This window comes from Sorex fumeus, unplaced genomic scaffold (assembly GCF_029834395.1).
Source record: "Sorex fumeus unplaced genomic scaffold, SorFum_2.1 ptg000063l, whole genome shotgun sequence".
NCBI classification, from domain to species: domain Eukaryota; kingdom Metazoa; phylum Chordata; class Mammalia; order Eulipotyphla; family Soricidae; genus Sorex; species Sorex fumeus.
In genome coordinates this window covers 83,833,906-83,853,126 of record NW_026606120.1, presented here as the reverse complement: position 1 = coordinate 83,853,126, position 19,221 = coordinate 83,833,906, and the positions used below count along the sequence as shown (strand labels likewise).

The 19,221-nt window shown below is 53.2% G+C and overlaps 1 protein-coding gene across 1 annotated transcript in view; it reads right to left on the bottom strand.

The window, feature by feature from the left end:
* The window catches only part of ARSG (arylsulfatase G), a 75,994-nt gene that overhangs the window by 24,174 nt on the left and 32,599 nt on the right, over positions 1-19,221 (bottom strand). The window contains exons 4-8 of the mRNA XM_056127921.1: positions 13,120-13,167; positions 11,204-11,315; positions 10,166-10,303; positions 5,582-5,772; positions 4,060-4,140 (exon numbers count right to left, since the gene is read on the bottom strand). Of these exons, the coding sequence (XP_055983896.1) occupies positions 4,060-4,140; positions 5,582-5,772; positions 10,166-10,303; positions 11,204-11,315; positions 13,120-13,167 (570 nt within the window). The remainder of the gene's footprint in view (positions 1-4,059; positions 4,141-5,581; positions 5,773-10,165; positions 10,304-11,203; positions 11,316-13,119; positions 13,168-19,221) is intronic.

Genomic DNA, 19,221 nt, shown 5'->3' with positions numbered 1-19,221 from the left:
CCCGTTAGCCCAGGCAGCTGCCCTGCCCCTGTCCCAGGCCTTTCTTCCGGGCTGGACACATTACTTTTCTGGCTGGGCTCTTCAGCACCCTCCCCCAAGGCCCAGGGGACTTTGGTAGCCTTTCACATGCGGCGAAGGACCTGGACTCTACCTGGACTGTAAGGAGCCTTCGGAAGCCAGTGTCTTGCCAAATTGTAACTCGCTTCCAAATTCCCTTCACGGACTTGTTAAATCTCAGATCAGTGGGCCCTAATCCCCGACTGTCCTATCCGAGAGGTTTGGAATGAGTCTGGAGTGAGTTTCCGGGTGCTGCGTTACTCACAGGAGCTAGCAGGACCACACACAGGTCTAGCATCAGAAGGTTCGAGACTTGGTGGGGCCTAAATGCCACACTTCATGGCTCTGAATGCCAGCACTGCTCCTGCCCCATTGCAAAGACTGGGCTGGTTTTTTGTTTGTGTCTTTTTGGGTCAAACCCGGCAGTTCTCAGGAATTACTCCTGGCAGTGTTTTGGGGACCATATGAGATGCCAGGGATTGAACCTGGGTCGACCGCATGTAAGATAATCACCCTTCCTACTGTACTATTGCTCTGGCCCCTGGGCTGTTTGTTGAGTGGCTAACAGAAGGAAGGGATGGTTCAAAGGGCTGGGCGGGAGAGATAGCACAGCAGCTAAAGCACTTGCGTTGCAGGGGCTGACCCTGGTCCAACCGTCTATCTACCACATAGGCCCCAAGAGGCCCTGAGCACAAGCGAGCCCTAACACCCCCAGGTTTGGACAATGCCCCCGTCATAATATTTTTTAAAGTAGGGCCAGAGAGACAGGGCAGCAGATAAAGCATTCGTCTTGCATTTGGCTAATCCAGTTTCCACACCTGACACCTTGCATGGTACCTCAGTCACCCCCAGGAGCGAGCCCTGAGCATCACCAGGTGTGGCCCCCAAAACCCAAAAGCAAAAATAACCTCCAATGAGCTCAGCCTCCATTTAGCATGGGGGAAAGGTTTGTGGGGGAGGGGTGAGCCAGCTCTATACAAGAGCACCTCCAGGCATGACCACCGAGCAAAAGGCTGGGAGAAGCACACAAGTCATGTCAGGTGTGAGCCCCCAACAACACGCAAGAGGTGGGGGGAGTGCCTGGCAGATACAGGAGCTCTGCAGAGGGTAAAATTCTTCCCTCGGGGCTGGAGTGATAACACAGTGGGGAGGGCTTTTACCTTGCATGCAGCCGACCGGGGTTCAATTCCCAGTATCCCATATGGTCCCCCAAGCACCGCCAAGAGTGATTCCTGAGTGCAGGAGCCAGGAGTAACCCCTGAGCATCGCCACGTGTGACCCAGAAAGAAAAGAAAAGAGTTCCATCCACCCACTACAACGTGATTCACGGATTTCAAAACTCCCCTTCTGGTGAGGTGGGGGGGGGGGTGAGGCTGAGAGTTGGGTGGGGGCGATAAGGTCCTCAGAGAAGCAGTCAGAGGTCATCCTCTTCAGAAACAGCCTGCCTCCCACCGAGCAGCCAGATTTTTACCTCCCTGGGGGCCCCCCTGCACCCTGGACTTTACTGTGGAGGGTTCGGAGTCCAGACTCAGTCTCAGGTAGGGGGAATCAGGTCCGAGGAAAGGCCAGGCCGGGTGCAGAGAGGAGGAGATTCAGCTGGTGCCACCCGCCCTTCTCCAGGCCTCTGCTGCAAATATTCCTCCACCCCTGCACTCCCACGACCGATCTTAGGAGGCTTCCCCACACCAGCTCTCTCTCTCTGGCACCCAGAACAGAGCTGGAGGGAAGCAACAGAGAAGACCAGGCAGAATCCCCCCAGCACCTCCCCTACGGGGAAGCAGCCTGGCCTCGGAGCTGGAGGCAGTGGACACTCCGTACCCCTCAGTCTCCACTCCAGTCTCCAGACGCCAGCTTTGGCCATGGTCCCTGCAGCCTCTCCCAGTCCAGCTTGCCGGGGACCCCCTTGGAGAAACCTCGGGAACAAATCAAACTAACCAGCAGCACTGCCCAGAGATGAACCAAAGTTCCTACCTCTCGGTGGTCACTACATTCTGCTGGACGATTGGGAAACGGGGTTGGGAGGGTAGGGGATGCGGACCCCAGGACAGCACGGGACCCTGACTCCAAAGAGAGCTGGACAGCAGGGAGTCACCTCCCCCAGGCCCACCTCAACAGATCTCTTAGGTCAGACTGACATTTTTTAGGGGTGTGGGGGGGATTTCTTGGGGGTGGGTAGCAGGGATCGGGCTAGAGCCTCGGGGGTACCCGCCGGATCCCATAACCATCAGAGATAAACAGCTTCCAGCCACCAGATGACTGCAAAGTCAACTGTTTTAAGCTGGGGAAAGCCCTACTTCCTGGCAGCCAGGGAACTTGAACTTGCCCGGCAGAGAACCTCAGTCACAAGCCTGACCGCTGAAACTCTCCACCTCCCTAGCGTGAACTGCTGCTCATTTTCTATGACCTTTGCTTCTTTCACGACTTTTCCAAGAGTACATATTCATTTTATGCGATCAAACAGAACGTTCCTTAATGTTTTTGGAATCTGCCTCATTCACCAAAAACGTATCTGAAGTGGGGCCGGAGTGACAGCACAGTGGGTAGGGCGTCCGCCTTGCCTGTGGCAGACCTGGGTTCGACCTCCAGCATCTCATAGGGTCCCCCGAGCACCACCAAGGAGTTAATTCCTGAGTGCAGAGCCAGGACTAAGCCCTGAGCATCGCCGGGTGTGACCAAAAAGCCAAAAAGTCCAGAAAAAAAAAAAAAGCACTGAAGTGTTTCTCAGCCAATAGCATGCATCATTTTGGTGGCCCCTCCTTTTTATTTTTTGGCGGTGCTGGGGCCACACCTGGAGAGGGTCAGGGGACCGTGGGTGCCAAGGATTGAACCCAAGGTTCCAGCATGCAAAGTTTACGTGGCAGTCCTTTGAACCATCTCCCCAGCTCCCTTCTATTCCCCCCTTCTCCACACACACACACACACACACACACACACACACACACACACACAGTGTTCCTTTAAGGGAAGATGCCATCATTCCTTCAAGCTCACCTTGCTCTCTTGCTGGACCCTTGGGCAATGTCCAACTATTTTGGGGTCCTAAAGACCTCCCGTGCTGGGCATATTTACATCATCCGTCCTGATGCAACTGGCCGATGTTGCGGTGCCTTTGAAGACACATCTGTAGGCGTTAGACTGATGCAGAGTTTACTAGTGTTTGACCCACAAGGTCACGCTGTTCCCAGCGTGGGCTTCTCTCTCAGCAGGGTGTTGTGGGGGGAGCAGGAGGGCTGTGTGTGTGTGTGTGTGTGTGTGTGTGTGTGTGTGTGTGTGTCCAGGTAGAGGAACCTTCCCTGAGCAGATGGGCGGGGCCTGAAGGGCATGAAGTAGAGAGAAGACTGGGAGGGGGAGTGCAGTGAGAAAATCACCTGCTGGAATTGGGGGGGGGGGGCTGGGCAGACTTGCTCTCTCCTCCCAAACTGGGTGACTCTGGGGGAGTTTCTGAGCCTCTCTGAGCCTCTCTCTTCCTGCATCTGCACGTGGTGATCTTGCTCCAGGGTGGAGAGAGAGTACAGCAGGGAGGGCATTAGCCTTATAATGGCCGGCCTGTGTTCCATCCCTGGCATCCCATTAGGTGCTCTGAGCATCACTAGGAATGATTCCTGAGTGCAGAGCCAGGAGTAACTCCTGAGCATCCCCAAACTTCAAACCCAAAGCCCTGGGGTATCTGGGCACTATCTCTGGATGAGGCATGACTTTTGAGAGAGGAAACAGAAGGAAGGAAGGAGAGAGGGAAAAAACACAAGATGACACACAAAGCAGAGCATGCCATGGACCTTGGACAAGCGTGTTGGGAGAAGGGGGTTCACCCCAGGGGGGCTTCTGGGTGGTCCAGCTGAAGCTTCTCAAGCCCCCTGCATAGGGAGCTGGTGAGCTCCTTTCCCGACATTCACCACCATATCCTGGGCTCACATCAGTCCGCCCAAAACCAGACACCCCCATAGCCCCGCCTGGACTCCGCCAGGGGACCCCCAGCCCCACCCCCAAAACCGGGACCCCTACCTCGGCGAGTTTGCCAGGATCCGGTGAAAGGGCCCACGCTGCCGGCCAACTCACACTTCTGAGCCCAGGGGCCATTGTCTCCTGGAAATGGGAAAATCAACACAGTCTGGTCAGCAGGTGAGTGGCCACTCAGCCAGTCCTTCCGCCTCTGACACCGTGAGCCCGGGCTGTGCAGGGGATGGGATCCAGGGCCGTGCAAAGGGCAGGTCCTTCCCCCACGTAGGCCGCACCTTGGCATTCCTGCCATGAGCCCTGAGTCTCGGGGCAGCACCAATGTGCCAGGTCTCACAGACACGCAGACACGCACCCGTAAGCCCAGCATGCGGGGTGGGGAGCACTTCCTTATTAGCTCAGTTTGCTGGGTTGGTTGGGAGAGCGTGAGAGTCATTTTTTTACTGCTGAACCATACCCAGCGGCACTCTGTACTCACTCCTGGCTCTGAGCTCAGGGATGACTTCTGGGGGAGAACTGAACCCAGGTGGGCCACAGGCCAGGCCAGCACCTCAGTCACTGTCCCATCACTCCAGGGCTCAATTTTGCAGTGGAAGCGACAGTCCTGGAGTGGACAAAGCCACTGTCCCAGCAAGAACGCTATAGATTCACACCCAGGTCACTACCAGTCGGAGGAGAGTAGCGCTGCTCATCCCAGGTGCCCCACACCTGGCGGACCCTTTACTGCGCATCTCAGACGCCCTACACCTGGTGGACCCTTTGTTTTATTTTTTTTTGGGGGGGGAGGGTGGGTGAGTCCAGCTCTGTTCAGGACTTACATATGACTCTGCACTCAAGGGTCACTTCTGGCAGAGCTCAGGGGCCACCTGTGGTGCCAGGGTTGGCACCCGGGTCAGTTGTGTGTGAGGGAAGCACCCTCCCCACTGTACTATTGCTCTGGCCCCAAGGGTGGACCTTTTATGGTTTTTTTTTCTTTTGGGGGGTCATACCCAGCGATGCACGGGGGTAAGTTACTCCTGACTCTGCACTCAGGAATTACTCCCAGCGGTGCTCAGGGAACCCTATGAGATGCTGGGAATCAAACCCGGATCAGTTGCGTGCAAGGCAAACACCCTACCTGCCGTGCTATTGCTCCAGCCCCAAGGCGGGGGGTGGTTGTAGACCTTTTAAATGACTCACTGGCTCAGCACCAATACATGAGGCGGTCACTGGGGGACAATCAGCACTTAGATGTCTGGGACCCGTGGTACTGTGAGAGCTCAGAGCTGCCACAGGAACCCCAGGGGTCACCAGGCCAAGGAAGAACAAAAGGCAGAGGGGTATCATCAGTCCAAGGGGACCAGCTCTCTGTTCAAACAGGGGGCAGGCTTAGTCTCTGGGGTCCCACTGGACGTGGCTCTGAATTTAAGCCCATGAGCCCTCGCCAGAGTGGGGGAGCACCTGCCCCTCCCCCCAAGTAAGGCCCTTGAGCCGTTCAATGGGACACCAGGAGCAAACTGCCCGTGCGCCGGGCCCGTGCCGGGATTATCGGGCCCATCTCGCCAAGGCTGGCTGGGTTTGACTCCTTCACCTGCAAACCAGAGGAACGTGTTTTCTTTGGCCGTGTGGTCAACCTTGTCTTTGATCTGGCCCACCAGGCCGTCCATCTCCCGGAGGCTTGCCACGTATGGCCCTCCGGGGGCCGCGGAGCCCTGGGTCCTGGGCAAGGGCACGTGCATGTGGGCCAAGGCCACGTAGAGCAGGAAGGGCCTCCCACGGGCGCTGCAACGGAAGCAGAGACAGAGACGCGCTCAGCACCCGGGTCTTCCTGCCCGGACCCTGACTCAGCAGCCCCCTGAGTGGCTCAGAACAACCCAAGGAGGGCTGTGGGGGGGAGGCAGAGGGGACAGGTGGTACAGGTTTCAATCATGTGTGTATCCAGGGAAGGCTGCAGGTGGCTTTCTTCACCAGCTCCCCGTCACAGATCTGACTTCAAGCTGGTGGATTGCCACCACTGCCGGCCCCAGCAGCCTCACCAGCCAGGCCCAGTCCCCAAACTCGGAGGACCCAAGAGTTGGGCCGGTGCCTGCACTCAGCAATCTGGGACAGGACAGCAGTGCCGGGATAGGCATCTCTCGCAGATGTCCCCCTCTGGGGTTATTCCAGCCCACACCTGGTGTGGCTCAGAGGAGATTCCTGGCTCTGTGTTCAGGAGTGGAGCCTTCTCAGGGACCAGATGTGGCACCGGGGAATTGAACCAAGGCCCACCACAGGCGAGGCAAGTAAGTAAGTGTCTCACCCCCTGGATTGATTATATTTTTGGCCAGCTATCCCCGTGGGAAGCTGCCATGGCTCAACCACAGTTCTGAGCTGTGTGGCCCAGGGCAGTGGTCACGGGTGTGGCTACTTAGATGTCACTTCATGAAAATTATATAAGGATTCAAGAGCTTCTCATGGAACCACAGGGAGGAGTGTGGACATTACGGTTTGTGAAGTAATCCAAAGGGTGCAGACAAATATGATCCCATGCCTAGGAGGTCCTCATGGAGGTCAGAGGTCAGAGCCCAGAGGGAGACCCGTGGGCGTGAGCGTGGAGGATGGAGCATGGAGAATGGGGAGCCAGGGGTTAATGGAGATGGAGTTTCCATTTAGGGGGTTGGAAAGTTCTGGAATGGGGCGAAGGGGAATGCTACAGAGTGAGAAGGGGAAGATGGGGTGCTAGCCTTGCACCCCAGTTTCATCCCTGGCACCCCGAATGGTCTCCTGAGCGATCAGGCCCACCAAGAGTGATCCCTGCATGCAGAGCTAAGAGTCAGTCCTGAGTACCACTGAGTGTGGTTAAAAAAAAGTATATATTTTTTAAAAAAGAATTTAAGTTAGAGCACAGAAAGGTAAGTTTTATGTGATAATCTTAGCACTAGGTCTAATTTAATAGGGGTTCTATGTAGATACAAAATCAGGGCTCAGTGATTGGAAGCTCCAGCTAAACACTTTGCTTCCTCACAGAGTTCTCGTGGTTCAGGCTGGTTTCGAAGGTCTGTTCCCTGTTCTGCAAGAGGACAGCAGGTCCAGCTGTGTGGGCTGTGTCCTGCACAGGGACCCCATGCTGAGACTCTGTCTCGAGCCCATGTGGCCCTGGTCGCCCTGGGCCTGCTGGCACTGCTCTGGGCCCACCCAGAGCAAGCGCCTTCATCTGCCCCCTGGAAGTGACCATCCCCAGACATGGCTTTCTACCCACTCACGACAACTTGGCTTATAGGAGGAACAAAGGGAGCCTGTCCTCAGGGTAAACCACAACTGAAAAATTCTACTTCTTTTTCTCCTTTATTTATTTATTTATTTATTTTGCTTTTTGGGTCACATCTGGCGATGCTCAGGGGTTACTCCTGGCCCTACACTCAGAAATTACTCTTGACAGTGCTCTGAGGACCACGTGGGATGCCAGGGATAAAACCCGGGTCGGTTGCTGCAAAACAAATGCCCTCCCTGCTGTACTATAGCTCCGGCCTCTATTCTACTAGCTTTGACCATCACCTCTGACCTCTGACTCTGAGATCACACTATACCTGTGTCACCTGCAGCAGGAAACGCCCCACAAGTGAGTCCATGGTGCACTGCTTCCCGCCGCACCCTGAACAACACGGCATGGCTAGCTAAAAATCTGCTTTATAGGGGCCTGGATGATAGTACAGTGGAGAGGGCATTTGCCTTGCACATGGCCGACCCAGGTTTGATCCCCGGCATCCCATAGGGTCCCCCCCCAAGCACCGCCAGGAATCACTCCCAAATGCAGAGCCAGGAATAACCCCTGAGCAACACAGGGTGTGGCCCCCAAAACCATCCACCCCCCCAAAAAAAGACTTCTAAAAAACTTAAAAAATAAAATCAGGCTGGAGCAATAATATCAGGTTAAAGCACTTGCCGTACACACAGTCACCATCTATAATCCCTGAGCATCCCTGGGAGCCATCCCTGAGCACAGAGCCAGGAGTCAACCCTGAGCTGGAGTTAAACAAACAAATTCTTATTAAGAGGCTGGGGCGATAGTCCTGGGATCAGGGGTGAGTGCCCAGCATGTGCGGGGACCCAAGTCTGATCCCCAACACCGGGGGCGTGGCCCTGCAGTCCCCATCTTAGCTGGGCCCCTGAACCGCCTGGTCCGGTTGGCCAAGTCTCTCAGGAGCTGCTCAGAAGGCCCAAGGAACAATAAATTAGAATCAAACCAAGGATATGCCTGACAGGTTATAGGTCAAAGTGGAAGACGGGAGAAGAAATTTTCAAGTAGTCCTAGGGGAGCAGGTATGTCTCCCAGGGAGCACAGGAGCCCTTGCTAAAAGCTTGAGGAGTTTGGGAGTACCAGAGGGCCACTGGGGCCATGTCTCAGGGCTATTCCCAGTGGTGCTCGATTTTGCTCTCCCAGAAGTGCTCAGGGGACCATACGTAGCCTCCTGCGTGCCCCTGGAAGTTCTGACAAGCAGTTCCCGGTGGGGGGCGGTCAGAGCGGGGGTTGAGGGACAGAGACAGGCCAGGGCCTTTTCTGCTGATGCCAGGGAAAGTGTGGACAAACTGGCAAGTCAGATCAGAAGAAAATCAGCACGTCTGAGAACTGTTTCTGCCGAGTTAAAAGCCAACAGGATTCATGTGACTATTCACTTAATAACTGATTCGCTAATAATAAATTAGCAAAGACCTCACCTTTCCCCCATGATAAGGAGATTGTGCAGTGATTTGTCTTTTAACTGATTAACCTGTGGCTGAGTAGCACCGGGCCCCAGCGGAGCGAACATTAAACCATCCCCGAGGCCCCAGTCCCTGCTAGCTCCTCACCCGACCCCTCCCGGGACTGGGGGCTGCTCCAGGCACTGCCAAGAAGGGTGCCGAGTCCCCACTCGCCACCCACTCTCCCACCCCAGAGAGCAGGGCCCGAGACCATCTCCAAACTCCAGGGAATGAGGGACTGCCCGTTTCTCAAACAGGAAAGAGTCTTCACCCTCTGCCATAAACCATGGGGATCAAACCACCAGTGTCCTCCAGAAAGGCCTGGAAGCTGCCCTACCACTGTCTCTGAGGACATAGGACTCTGGTGCTGTCCTGATGCCCTGCTGACCTTCTCTGTAAAAAAGGCCCCAATGGGGGCTTCTCACACCTCCAAGGAGCGGTGACCGGTTGCCAGGATTCAAGTCTACACACACACACGCACACACATACACACACACACACACACACATACATGCATGGACATACATGCATGCACACACAGGCACGCACACACATACACGCATGCATGCATATGAATGCACACGTGTACACATGCACACACACGTACATACATGCATGCACACACGTGCACTCACATACACACATACATGCATATGAATGCAACACATGTACACATGTATGCACACACATGCATGCACAAACACACATACACGCACGCACGCTTTAGCCCAGCCAGGCTGCAGCTGCAGCAATATCTCCACACCAACTGGAAACTCTTCCCCCATTCTTGGGGACTTTGCAATCTTCGGGATCAGCTGAGACAATGCACAAGGGGTCACCGAGGATGGCCAAGAGTAGGTAGGAGGGATCAGGAAGAGCACGGGGGTGGGGCAGCAGAGTGGGCAGTGGGTCTGTGCAGGCACTGACCACCCCCATCTGTATATACATCGACAGTGAGGGCACCATCAGGAATCCCTGATATCTGGCAGTCTCCCTCACCTTGGCCTGAGGGGGCAGCATCCCCAGCTATCCCCTGTTCCCCCCTCCCCCCACATACAGACCAAACTTGTTAGAGACCCCACATACTAGTCTGTTAAGATTAGGTTTAGTGAACGGAGCTCAGAGGGCATTGCAGCTGGGCTAGGAATAAGGTTATAATTAAGGTCAGGATTAGGGTTCATGTAGTGAGTGCAGCAGACACTGTGGTGGTTAGGATTAGGGTTAGGATTTGGGTTAGGGTCCTGAGTGCCAGGGTTAGGGTGAAGGAAGGATTAAGGCTAGGCCTAGAGTTAGCGAACTGATGTCAGAGAATGCTGGAGTAGGTGGCTTGGGGTTAGGATGAGGGTCCATGCAGTGGGTTTGGCGGACACTGTAGGTGAGAGCGTCAGGGTGTTAGGAGCTGGGTCAGGGGTGTGGCAGGTGGGAGGGAAGGTAAGAACCGGGGCGCAGGGCTCACCTGGCCTGCTGGATGAACTGGCTTGCCTTCTCAGCATACCTCTGAGCCAGGCTGCTGAGGTTCACGGGCTGTTCCACGATGTCGAGGTTCTCATAGAGAGGCAGGGCCAGGTCCGTGTAACAGTGCCCCCGGAGCCCGCTGTGTGGAGAGCACATGGGGCTGGCGGTGTGGTCTGCCTTGTCTCAAGGAAAGATTCCTGCAGCCCACACCCCTCCGGGTGCTACTTCCTCCCACACAGAACCCACCGAAGACTTTCTCCCACTTCCTCTCAAGAGACGCTTGTGTTCCTGGTCAAGCCCAACTGCTCTGGCAATGTCACGAGAAACTGAGGTCCTGTCTGTCTGCCTACCTGTCTCTCTCTCTCTCTCTCTCTCTCTCTCTCTCTCTCTCTCTCTCTCTCTCTCTCTTTTCCTCTCCCTCACCTTCTTCCTCTCCCTCTCCCTCTCCCTCCTCCACGAGTAAGGCCAGGAGGCAGAGGATGGAGGCCTATTGACCCCACTTCAGCAGCACCAGGCTCCCCCCAGCTAAGTCAAATGGTCCAAGGAATGTGGGACACCCCAATAAAAGAACTTCACGAATACAAGCTGTATTATCACGAAGTCGGAGCGATAGTACAGTGGGTAGGTGCTTGTCTTGCATGCAGCCAACCTGGGTTCCATCCCCAGCATCCCATATGATCCCCCCAGCCCAGCAGAAATGATTCCTGAATGCAGAGCGAGAGGAATCCTTGAGCACTGCCAGGTGTAGCAAGGAAAAAAGAAAGAAAGAAAGAAAGAAAGAAAGAAAGAAAGAAAGAAAAGGAAAAAAAGTTGTTTTACTACTAAACGCTGTTGTCTTAATTCCTTGTAGATGATTTGTCTATATTTGCTCTAAAGAGGCTTCGAGCTCTTTTTCCTGTCTCATCTCACCTGTCCCCCTTTAGATCGATCTCTCCTCTCTCTCTCTCTCTCTCTCTCTCTCTCTCTCTCTCTCTCTCTCTCTCTCTTTCTCTCTCACACCCTAGAGCCCAAAACAAAAGCCTTGGAGGGGACTGAGTACCTCGGTGCTCTATCGCCCTGCGGACACTCTGGACAGGGCGGGTGGTTGTAGCCCGGGGTATCTGTGCACCCCATATCGTGGCTGTAGGGGATTCCAAAGTAGTAATCAAAACCTGCAACAGAAGCAACTGCTTAGCCCCTCCATGTGACTGCCTTCTGGCCTCCACGACAAAAATTTAGTTTCCCACAATGAAGTAGTTAATTAAAAGAGGATTTGGTTAATAGCCCTTCGTTGCATGCAAACAAAAACACTTTTCGGATCGCCTGGCTCTAAGACCAGATTTGCAAAACATTGGATGATTAAAATGACCCAGAGAGGGAGGAAGCACAGACCATTAAGCTCACCCAGTGCCAGGATGGACTCATTTGGACTGCAGAAAAATCTACTGCATCTCGGATGCTTTAAAGGGTGCATCAATAAACACCGCTCTCAGCAGACAGTCCCTCAGAAAGAAAAAAAAAAATGAGTATCGAGACTGAACTGTAAGAAATGTGGAAGAGAACCAGGATAGTAGACCATGAAAAAAAAAGGCCAAGAGGGAGAGAGGCACGTGTAAGAGCTTGGAGACAGGGACTGGAGCAATAGCACAGGAGGTAAGGCGTTTGCTTTGCACACGGCCGACCTGGGGTTCGATTCCCAGCATCCCATATGGTCCCCTGAGCACTACCAGGAGTAATTCCTGAGTGCAGAGCCAGGAGTAGCCCCTGTGCATTGCCAGGTGTGACCCAAAAAGAAAACATATATAAAATTAAAATATAAGAGCTGGAGCAATACAGCGGGTAGGGCTTTTGCTTTGCACTCGGCCAATCTGGGTAACTCCTGAGTGCAAAGCCAGGAGTAACCCCTGTGCATTGCCGGTGTGACCCAAAAAGAAAAAAAAAAAGAGCTGTCCTCAAGCACAAAACTTCCTGAGGTTGAAGCCAGAGCACTGCAGCAGGTGTGTCTACAGTGGGGTGGGGGAGCAGACTAGAAGGGCAGGGGACAGGGAGACTGTGCCCTGAAGAGGAGGTGTGCAGGTGTCCACATGGATTGGGAGCAGAGAGCAGCAACACACACCATGCCTTGGAAACACCTTCCACATTCAGGGATGTGGCTCTTCAGAGTGCTCATCAATAAGCATGTGAACTGCTGACCCCTGGACCAGGCAGCCATCTCTTTGATCTGTTTCCCAAAGCCACAGAGTGGAAAGCTGGAGACAGTGAGAAGCTGAGAACATCATAAGGCCAAGTTCACGGCCAGGGGCCAGAGAGAGAGCACAGTGGGTAGGGCGCTTGCCTTGTGTGCAACAGACCTGGGTTGGATTTCACCCCACAGGGTCCCATGAGCACCATCAGGAGTAATTCCCTAATGCAGAGCCAGGAGTAAGCCCTGAGCACTGCCAGTCGTAGTCCCAAACCAAAAACAAAATAATAATAAAACAGGATCCTGGCTAGGTTCCTGCTGGGGCGATCTCTTTTAGATTTTTCTGTTTTGCTTCATTTTAGTTTCATCTGAAGGTCAAACCTGGGCTGGTGGTGCTCAGGGAGCCCCAGAGCATCATGGGCTAAATCTGGGGCTTGAACCCAGGTCCGCCACATGCAAAGCAGGAGTTCCAGCCCCCCCAGACCCCCTGATCCCCAGCTCTCTGTTCCTGGACCAGTGTTCACAACGGGCCACAGGGCCTCAGAGGGGAAAGGGCCTCACCCCCAGGGGAGCCAGACAGAGGCAAACCCTGTGAACTCCAGGGGGAACCCCAGCACCCTCAAACGCACCCTCCCCCCCCCCCGCCCCCCGTGACATCCCTCTCCCCACCAGAAATGATCTCAACCAGAAGAGACGCCCCCTAGAGGCAGGACAGATTAACCCTGGAGTCCTGCCACACCGTGAGATCTTTTATTTTGATTTCCCCAGTAACAAATCCCACAAAGAATTCTTACCACGGAAGTTGGGGTGATAGGAGCCGTGGTGCCCAAGATGCCATTTGCCTGTAAGGAAACAAGAGCGAGAGTTTCAGGAGAATCCCCTGGGTGCCTCCGGGTGGGGGGCAGCAGATCATATACTCAGGACTGTGTCAGGTCTGCCCTTCACTGAGGACAGGCAGAGGCTGCCAGGCTCCGCAGGACAGAGAGGGACCTGGGGAGAGCAGGAAGCAGCAAGGATGACTCAGGTCCCCCCCCCCCCCGCCGTGGGGAGGGGAAATGAGGAAAAGACACAGTGACCAGGCACCTAGAGACACAGTGGGCTGAGCCTCCAACTCAGAGGGCTCAACGCCCGCCAAAGCCAACGGCAGCCTCTCCAGGAGACAGGGCCACGGAGACACTCAGAGGCGATGTGCTTTCTTCATCTTCCTCTCTGGCCAACCCCCAAGAGCCTGCAGCGGTCGGAATAAGACGCTGTGTCCATCTGGATCCAGTGCAAGGTCACCAAGCAGGCAGAAAGCAAGCAAGCGAGCTCCAAAGAGCCTTGCTGAGCCTGAGTGATAGTACAGTGGGTAGGATGTTTGCCTTGCACGAGGTTGACCCTGGTTCAATCCCCAGCATCCCACATGGTCCCTGAGCACCGCCAGGAGTGATTCCTGAGTGCAGAGTCAAGAGTAAGCCCTGTGCATCACCGGGTGTGATCCAAAAAGCAAAACAAACAAACAAAACAAAGAGCCTTGACCATGGCAGACCCCGTGTAGTATAGGAAAATTAGGAGCAGAAGTGGGAAACGAGAGGCAGGACCTCTGAAGTGTCTCCTTGTAGGAGCTGGGCAGAGATGAATTGGTCATAAATCGTCAGGTCATGGCCAGAACAGAGCAGAAGTAGTGGTCGCTTGAGCAGAAATGAAACGGAGCCACAGAAATAATTAGGAAATGTCTATATGGAACTGAAAATATTTTTTGGGGGGGTGGGTTTGGGGGCCACAAAACCCAGAGGTGCTCAGGGGTTCCTCCTGGCTCTGCACTCAGGAATTACTCTTAGTGATGCTCTGAGGACCATATGGGATTGAACGGGGGCCTGCCATGTGCAAGGCGAACGCCTGTCAACCTATACTGTCTCTCCAGCCCCTAGAGGGAACTTAAAACAGAATATATCAATCCCTGATTGAACTAAGCATTACACCTATTAGCCACCCTTGGGTCCGTCGAATAAGAAGAAAACTGTTCCCAGAAACTTTCTCAAAGAAGAAGTCCAAATGGCAAAAAAGCACATGAGAAAATGCTCTACATCATTAATCATCAGGGAGATGCAGATCAAAACCACAATGAGATACCATCTCACACCTCAGAGACTAGCCCACATTCAAAAGAACAAAAGCAACCGATGCTGGCGTGGATGTGGCGAGAAAGGGACACTCCTTCACTGTTGGTGGGAATGTCCACTGGTTCAGCCCTTCTGGAAAACAGTATGGACGATTCTCAAAAAATTAGAAATTGAGCTCCCATTTGACCCAGCAATACCACTCCTGGGAATATATCCCAGAGAGGCAAAAATGTATAGTCGAAGTGACATCTGCACTTGTTTGTTCATTGCAGCACTCTTTACAATAGCCAGAAACTGGAAGAAACCTGAGTGCCCAAGAACAGATGACTGGTTAAAGAAACTTTGGTACATCTACACAATGGAGTACTATGTAGCTCTTAGAAAAGATGAAGTCATGAAATTTACATACAAGTGGTACAATATGGAAAGTATCATGCTAAGTGAAATGAGTCAGAAAGAGAGGGATAGACATAGAAAGATTGCATTCATCTGGGGGATATAAAGTAACAAAGTATGAGATTAATACCCAACAATAGCTGAGATCAGCACCAGGAGGATTACTCCATAACTTAGAGGCCAGCCGGGTATCCTAGAGGAAAGGGCAGTTCAGATAGAGAAGGGAGCACCAAATAAAGGATGTTTGGAGGATCCTCCCAGGAGGGGAGATGCATGTCGAAAGTAGACTATGGACTGAACATGTTTGCCACTCAATGCCTCTTTTGCAGACCACAACACCCAAAAGGAGAGAGAGAACACAGGGGATTGCCCTGCCACAGAGACAGGGGGGATGGGGGGATGGGGGTGGGAGGGATATTATCCATGGTGGTGGAAAATGGGCACTGGTGGAGGGATGGGTATCTGATCATTGTATAATTGAAACCAAAACACAAAAAATTGTAAATCTACAACTTTAAAAAAAAATAAAATACAATAAAGGGAAAAAAAAAAGAAGAAGAAAACTGTTCCCATAGAAATGGCATTTCCCGCACTTAACCTTCATGAGCTCTGCACGAACCATGGCTCCATCCGTTTTGGTGAGAGCCAGGTTAAGTCCGCCTGCATAGCTAAAGCTATTTCTCCCTCTAATCTCTTAAGTGCCTGTGCCTGTTTCTCCATCAGACTTCCCTAATACCAGGATCAAATCCCCAACACCGCAACAGGTCCCCAGAGCCCCATTGGGAGTGATCCCTGAGTGCAGAGCCAGGAGTAAATCCTGAGCATCGCTGGGTGTGGTCCAAAGAACAAAAAAAGAACCACAGCTGTGGTCGGGTCAGCTCCCTCCTGCCTCCAGACTGTTCTGTGGGAGGCTTTGGGTGCCAACGGCCCTGGGGACATGGGAACTCTCTAACCAGTTCATTCCACTCCGAGGAGGGAAAAAGCACACTGTAGCACTGTCCTTCCGTTGTTCATCGATTTGCTCGAGCAGGTACCAGTAACGTCTCCATTGTGAGACTTGTTACTATTTTTTGGCATATCGAATATACCACAGGGAGCTTGCCAGGCTCTGCTGTGCAGGCGGGATATTCTCGGTAGCTTGCCAGGCTCTCTGAGAGGGGTGGAGGAATCGAACCCGGGTTGGCCGCGTGCAAGGCAAATGCCCTACCCGCTGTGCTACTGCTCCAGCCCAAAGAGATTACTTGGAAATTGCCCACTAGACAGAGGGTGGGGAAGACAAAGAAAAGAATTGGCCCCCAGATCTCAACTGTGGCAGCATCAACAAGCACAAAGGCGCTAATGAAGTGGGTCACCAGAGGAGCAGGGCCAGGGAGACGGTTTTACGTGGGACTCAGTGAAATGGTGCCAAACTCTTTGACCAGCTAGCTTTCTCTCGTTTGCCCCCACGGCCGTCCTCAGAGGTGCAATTCACATGCTCTACCACTGAGTCAAACTATCTTCTAAAGAAAAAGACCCAGGATTGGAGAGAGAGTGCAGCATGAGAGCACTTGTATTGTTCGCAACTGGCTCTGATTCGATCCCCAGCACCACAGAGGGTCCCCAGAGTCCCACGGGAAGTGATCTCTGAGTACAGAGCCAAGAGGAAGTCCGGAACATCACGGGATGTGGCCCGAAGCCCCTCCCCCCACCGCCAATCAAATAAAACAGAGACAAGTGGGGCGGTGGAAGGAGGGAAACTGGACATTGATGGGGGGAAATGTTACACTGGTGAAGGGATTGGGGTTGGAACATTGTTTGACTGAAATCCAATCATGGACAATTTTGTAACCATCGATCACACAGTGATTTAATTTAAAAAATTCTTTTTTAATTATAAAAGGAGGGGGCTGGAGCGATAGCACAGGGGTAGGGTGTTTGCCTTGCATGCAGCTGAACTGGATTCGATTCCCAGCATCCCATAGCGTTCCCTGAGCACCGCCAGGAGTAATTCCTAAGTGCATGAGTCAGGAGTAACCCCTGTGCATCCCTGGGTGTGACCCAAAAAGTAAAAAATAAAATAAAGAGAGAGAGAGAGAGAGAGAGAGAGAGAGAAATGCCTGTAGCCAAGATAGACCACTGGTGCAGTTGAGTGAAAGAAAACATGTCAGTGTTGCTCCTTTTGGTGACTGCCTTTCTTGTTACATACATATGTAACATTCGATTAAATCACACACACCCCCACTTATAATAAATATGCAACATTCCCTCGACGGAAAGATACAGTAACAGGAAGAGCAAACCGGGTAAGGGATCTTGAGCACAGATGCAAATGAGAAGCCACAGCAGGACCGTATTACAGACAGGATGGTTCCTGAACTTCACCATCTCAACAAGGGGGCAGGCTTCAAGACAACTCTGGGGACAGTGTAAGGGACAGACCACTTGCAGGGAAAGGCTTAAAGAAGGAAAGGCAGGTGCAAGCCAACCCCAGCAAAGGACCCCACCCTCAGCCAGCCCCTTCCAGCCCTGGCTGTCAGTGCCCTGGGGAAATCCAGCAGAAAAGATTCTCAGTCCCTGAAGCAGTTTCCCAATCCGTGCTGTTAAACGAATTGCTCCTCTGGGTAGGGAGAAAGGGAGGGGAAGGAAGAAAGCGAACAATACATTCTGTTTGCATCTCTTCACCAGAGCACAAAACTTTCAAACTGCAACAGAACAGACTTGTGTGATGGAAATACAAATGCGGGTTTGCTATCAGGAATGACTTTGGAACATACTTTCGCCCTGACCACTGATTACCAACACTCCATGCCAAGACGTCCTGGAGGTTAGAGTCCTCGCGCTTCACAGGCTGTGCCTATTACACTGGCACTGCACATTCTCCTGTCCACTCACATCACAGTTTGTGGGGTTTAGTTTTTGTTTTTGTTTTTCCAAGAGCCTTAGATCTTCCTGTCTTTCCTCCTACTGATGGGTCTTGCTCTCCTGGGACAGAAAGGAAGTGCCTGCTTGCTTAAGTCTGATCTTTTCGTTTGTTTTTCTTTGGTTGGGCCACACCGGGCGATGCTCAGGGCTTACTCCTGGCTCTGTTATCAAAGATCACTCCTGGCAGGGCTTGGTCCTCTGGGGTCCCAGGGATCAAAGCAGGGTCAGCTACAAGCCAATGAGCCTTACCCAGGTACTAGGTACTATCACTCCAGCCCAAAGGTTTGACGTGTGGAGAAGCAGACCATCTCCAACAGGTGATCAGGACTGCTGGGGTACAGGAAACAGCTCCATAGAGACCTTCGCTGCCCTCCCTGGCTGCTGGTCCTGGGGGGCAGGGTGGCAGGGAGCCTATTTGGCTCAGCTCTTGGAAACACACACACACACACACACGTACGCACGCAGGCACACACACACACACCCCAACGTACATACATGCACACATGCACCCTGCATGTGTTCTCTGGAGGGGAGGCCATCCAGAAGCCGTGGAGCAGGGCTGGGCTACCTGGACGTGTGCAGAGCCAAGCCCCACCCACTCCAGGTGGAGCCAATATTGAACCAGCCTCCTCGCCACCCGGTGAAGCTCGGTGTTCTCTCCTGGATATCCAGTGCTGAGCTTGATGTTTTCCGCACAGCAGAGGGGGCACACACAAACGTGCACTAATGCTGTGCCAAGGCCCCCACTTATCCCGCCAGGAGAACGCAGTCTGGGGTCCCGAGAGATAGCACCACGGGAAGACATTTGCCTGGCACACAGCTGACCTGGATTTGATCTCCGGAACCACCTATGGTCTCCTGAACACTAGCAGGGGTGAACCCTGAGCACGGGGGCAGGAGTAAGCCCTGAAAACAGCCAGGTGTGAAGAAAGAGAGAGAGAAAGGGGGGGGGAGAGGGAAAGAAAGAAAGAGAGAAAAAGGGAAAGAGAGGAAGAGAGAGAAAGGAGGGAGAGAGGGGGTGAGAGAGAGGAAGAAAGGGAGAGGGAAAGAGAGAGAAGGAGGGAGAGAAAGAGAGAGAGAGGGAGAAAGAAAGGAGGGTGAGAGAGGGAGAGAGAAAGGGAAAAAGAGGGAGGGAAAGGGAGAGAGAGAGGGAGGGGGAGGAGCTGAGAGAGAGGAAGAGAGGGAGAGGGAAAGAGAGAGGAAGGAGAGAAAAGGAGAGGAAAAGGGAGAGAGAAAAAGGAGGGTGAGAGGAGGAGAGAAAAACAGTGAAAATAGGGAGGGAGAAAGGGAGAGATAGAGAGAAAGAGAGAGAGAGAGGAAGGGAGGGAGGAAGAAAAAGAACAAGTGCTCAGTCTGTCCAGAGTTTGGGCGATCCAGGTCAGTCTGTGTCAGTCTGTCACTGGACTCCTGTGCCCATTTATTTTTCCCACACGGTGCCCAGGTAAACCAGCCCAGTCACTGGAAGCATGAGCAAAGGATTTGAGGAAGAATCTGCAT